This window comes from Lolium perenne, chromosome 2 (genome assembly GCF_019359855.2).
Source record: "Lolium perenne isolate Kyuss_39 chromosome 2, Kyuss_2.0, whole genome shotgun sequence".
NCBI lineage: Eukaryota > Viridiplantae > Streptophyta > Magnoliopsida > Poales > Poaceae > Lolium > Lolium perenne.
In genome coordinates this window covers 9859829-9863703 of record NC_067245.2, presented here as the reverse complement: position 1 = coordinate 9863703, position 3875 = coordinate 9859829, and the positions used below count along the sequence as shown (strand labels likewise).

The following is a 3875-nucleotide window of genomic DNA, read 5'->3' as shown; positions in this document are numbered from 1 at the left end:
TTGCTTCTTAGGGTGGGGGCGCTAGCAGTTATCTGAGCGCTTTGGCTATGTAGAAATGACAAGATTTTTAATGATATGAATTGCTCTTTGTTGCAGGTCATCTACAGATGTACAGGTATTCTCCGTTCGTGGTTACCTCTTCAGCGAGTGGAGAACCGAGACCTGTTTACGGAGGTCTGTACACGGTTGGAGGCTACGGCGAGGGATACTTTTTCCCAACATGGGTGGCTGCATAGTCTACGGATAGATGCCCCACCTACTTCTTAGGCGTTATATGTTTCATCTTGATGTGTATCTCGCCTAGTTTTTTGTTTTTATCTTTTTCGAACCTGAGACAACATAAACGGCTGCGTGCATCCTGGTTATGCAGAGGCTGGATGTAATTGCTTTTAAAAGTAATGAAAGCATTCTTTATCGAAAAAATAACACTAGCATCAACCAGTGCCTTGTGTAAATCTGAAAAAATGGGTATTAGGACCAAACAAGGTCATACCGGCTGGCACGGCAATCTACTTTCAGCCACATATAGTGGCTATTTTACCGAACAGACCGGCCAGTAGGATAGAGAAAAATAGCATTCATGAATTCCCTCTGCCTTCTTTCTCACGTTGAACAGTCAGCTCTCTCAAAGAGAAAAGCTGGGCAGGCAGCAGGCAAAGCTTTTCCAGGCATGACAAGGAAATGTGAACTACGTACTAGTAATTAGGCACAGTAGTAGTCGATGAACTGTACACAGGCCACACAGGCTATTCATCAAACTCAGCCACACAGGCTATTCCACACAAAAATACAATCCATGGACATGATTCTCCACGCGCCGTATTGACGCATACTACTCCATGAAGGCGAACTTTGAGTGTTAAGTACCATTGGACAAGGGGCATAAGCTTGTTCACAGCAAGTAGAAGCAGGAACCAAGCAACAAACGCAATGGTACCTCGCCTCCTCCAACTCTTTCTGCTCCTCCTGAGCATAGCATCTGCTCAAGCGCAAGTGAACATCAGCCGGGGATCCTCTTTGACACCCCAGGGGCCAAACACCTCGTGGCTCTCGCCCTCCGGCGACTTCGCGTTCGGTTTCCGGCAAGTAGAAGGTAACTCCAACTACCTCCTCGCCGTTTGGTTCAACAAGATCCCTGAAAAGACCGTGGCTTGGTACGCCAAGAGCAGCTCGGACGGGCACGACGCACCTGTGCAAGTGCCATCCAGCTCTGTGCTGGAGCTCACTGCTGAGGGGTTGCTCTCGCTCCGCGACCCGTCTGGCGACGAGGTCTGGAGTCCCCGTGTCCCCAGCGCGGACTACGCCAGAATGCTCGACACAGGGGACTTCATGCTTGTGGGCGCAGATGGCACACCAAAATGGGAGACCTTCGACTTCCCGGCTGATACCATCCTGCCCACACAAGTTCTCCCTGTGGGTGGTCAGGACAAGGTGCTCATAAGCCGTCTTCTCGACACGGACTACTCCAATGGACGGTTTCTCTTAGCTGTGCAACATGATGGTAATCTTGTGATGTATCCAATTGCCGAGAATTCTACATTTCCGTACACTGCATACTGGGCAAGCAATACAGTTGGGAATGGTTCACAGTTGGTGTTCAATGAAACCGGCAGGGTGTACTTTGCCTTGAAGAATTGGACACAGATCAATATCACCTCAGCAGAGGGGAACTCTATGGGTGATTTCTTCCATCGTGCTACGCTTCAACCAGACGGTGTGTTTCGGCAATATGTCTACCCAAAGAGCACAAAGGCCAAAGAAGGCATATGGAGATCGCAATGGAATATGGTAAGCTCAATTCCCCAGAACATCTGCCAGAGAGTATCGGGGAGCGTGGGCAGTGGTGCATGCGGCTTCAACAGCTACTGCACCTTTGACGGCACCATGAATCAGACAAGCTGCCACTGCCCACAAGGTTACGATTTCTTCGACAACGAGAGGAAGTACAAAGGGTGCAAGCCTGACTTTGTACCACAAAGCTGTGACCTTGATGAGGCAGAAGCAGCATCGCAATTTGAGATGACTACGATCAATGGTGTTGATTGGCCTCAATCTGACTATGAGCAGTACAGCCCCATAGACGAGAATGAGTGCCGGAAGCTGTGTGTGGTTGATTGCTTCTGCGCCACAGCCGTCTTTGACGGAAGCACCAAAACCTGCTGGAAGAAAAAGCTCCCTTTATCAAATGGGAATATGGCAGACAGTGTCCAGAGGACGGTTCTCATCAAGGTGCCTAAGAACAACAAAACAGAGTCCCAGCTCAGCTTAGGCTCTAGCAAATGGAAGGGCAGGAAGTATTGGATTCTTGGGACTTCCTTGTTTCTTGGGAGTTCTGTATTGGTCAACATTCTCCTTACCTCCATTCTTCTCTTTGGCACTTACTGTGGTCTCACAATCAACTCCAAGAAGAAACTCCAGTCGTCACAATCATCAGGTAGTTCCTTAGTTCCACCGAAGATTTTCACTTTGAATGAGCTGGAGAAGGCAACCACTGGTTTCCGCGAGGTGCTAGGCAGCGGTGCCTCCGGTACCGTGTACAAAGGGCAGCTGCAAGATGACAATTCAACCAGCATTGCTGTCAAGAAAATTGAAAAGCTCCAGCAAGAGAGCGAGAAGGAGTTCATGGTGGAAGTGCAAACCATCGGGCAGACGTTTCACAAGAATCTGGTCAGGCTGCTTGGGTTCTGCAATGAGGGAACTGACAGACTGCTAGTGTACGAATTCATGTCAAATGGCTCACTGAACGAATTTCTCTTCAGTGATACTCAGCCGCATTGGAGCCTCCGTGTCCAAGTCGCACTCGGAGTAGCAAGAGGACTGCTCTACTTGCACGAGGAGTGTAGCGCACAGATTATCCATTGTGACATAAAGCCACAGAACATCCTTCTCGACGATAACTTTATGGCGAAGATTGCAGACTTTGGCCTGGCAAAGCTTCTTCGAGCTAATCAGACTCAGACGAACACCGGCATTCGGGGCACACGAGGATACGTTGCCCCAGAGTGGTTCAAGAACATAGGGATCACTTCCAAAGTCGATGTATACAGCTTTGGGGTGATCCTGCTGGAGCTTGTGTGCTGCCGGAGGAATGTGGAGCTAGAGATCGCTGATGAAGAGCGGACGATACTAACTTACTGGGCAAATGACTGTTACAGGTGTGGGAGGATGGACTTGCTGGTGGACGGCGATGAAGAGGCGAACTTCAACATAAAAAAAGTCGAGCGCTTTGTGGCTGTAGCACTCTGGTGCCTCCAGGAGGAGCCGACGATGCGGCCAACCATGCTTAAAGTGACACAAATGCTTGATGGGGCTGTCCAAATCCCCACGCCACCAGATCCCTCCTCCTTCATCAGTGCACTTCAGTAGTGTCCTGCTTGCCAACAAATAAATTGTAGTATGAAGCAAGATTATGTCATGCACTCATGGTATAATATAGCTGTCTATTGTAGTTTGAAGAATAATGGTGACATTGTATTTCACCTGCTTAACATCTAGCTGCAACATATAGCATCGCTAGTGCATCTGTATTATTTGTTCGAATCAATTTTAGTCAAACTTTCTCTAGTACAAGATGACCAGAAAAGAGGCAGAGGTGAACACTGACGTTGCCGGATCGTGAACAGTGCCTGACAAAGAAACGTATGACAGAGAGAAAAACGTAGGAACGGGGAGAGAGCGAGACTCAGTGTTTTTGTGCCGCGTTCAACTGCTCGGCTTTTCTGTTTCTTCTCCTTATTAAGCTGGATCGAGTGATCCTTACAAAGTGGAAACAAACCATGACCTACTCCTCCGAACTGACCGGCCATGCCATCCCATGGCGTTCGGCAGACTAAGTCCACTACCACCACTAAGACCTGAGCAACATCGTGCCATCC

General features: G+C 48.8%; 1 protein-coding gene across 1 annotated transcript; it reads left to right on the top strand.

Annotated features, from left to right (window-relative positions):
• The first annotated feature begins 785 nt into the window (after nucleotides 1–785).
• Nucleotides 786–3564, top strand: LOC127324005 (G-type lectin S-receptor-like serine/threonine-protein kinase LECRK2). The gene has a single exon (XM_051352111.2). It carries the CDS (start codon nucleotides 931–933, stop codon nucleotides 3364–3366), a length of 2436 nt encoding a protein of 811 aa, XP_051208071.1. The 5' UTR covers nucleotides 786–930; the 3' UTR covers nucleotides 3367–3564.
• Nucleotides 3565–3875: the final 311 nt, after the last annotated feature.

What these genes read in the sequence shown, in the direction of transcription:
- LOC127324005 (XM_051352111.2), top strand. Translation starts at nt 931, where the DNA reads ATGGTACCTCGCCTCCTCCAACTCTTTCTGCTCCTCCTGAGCATAGCA.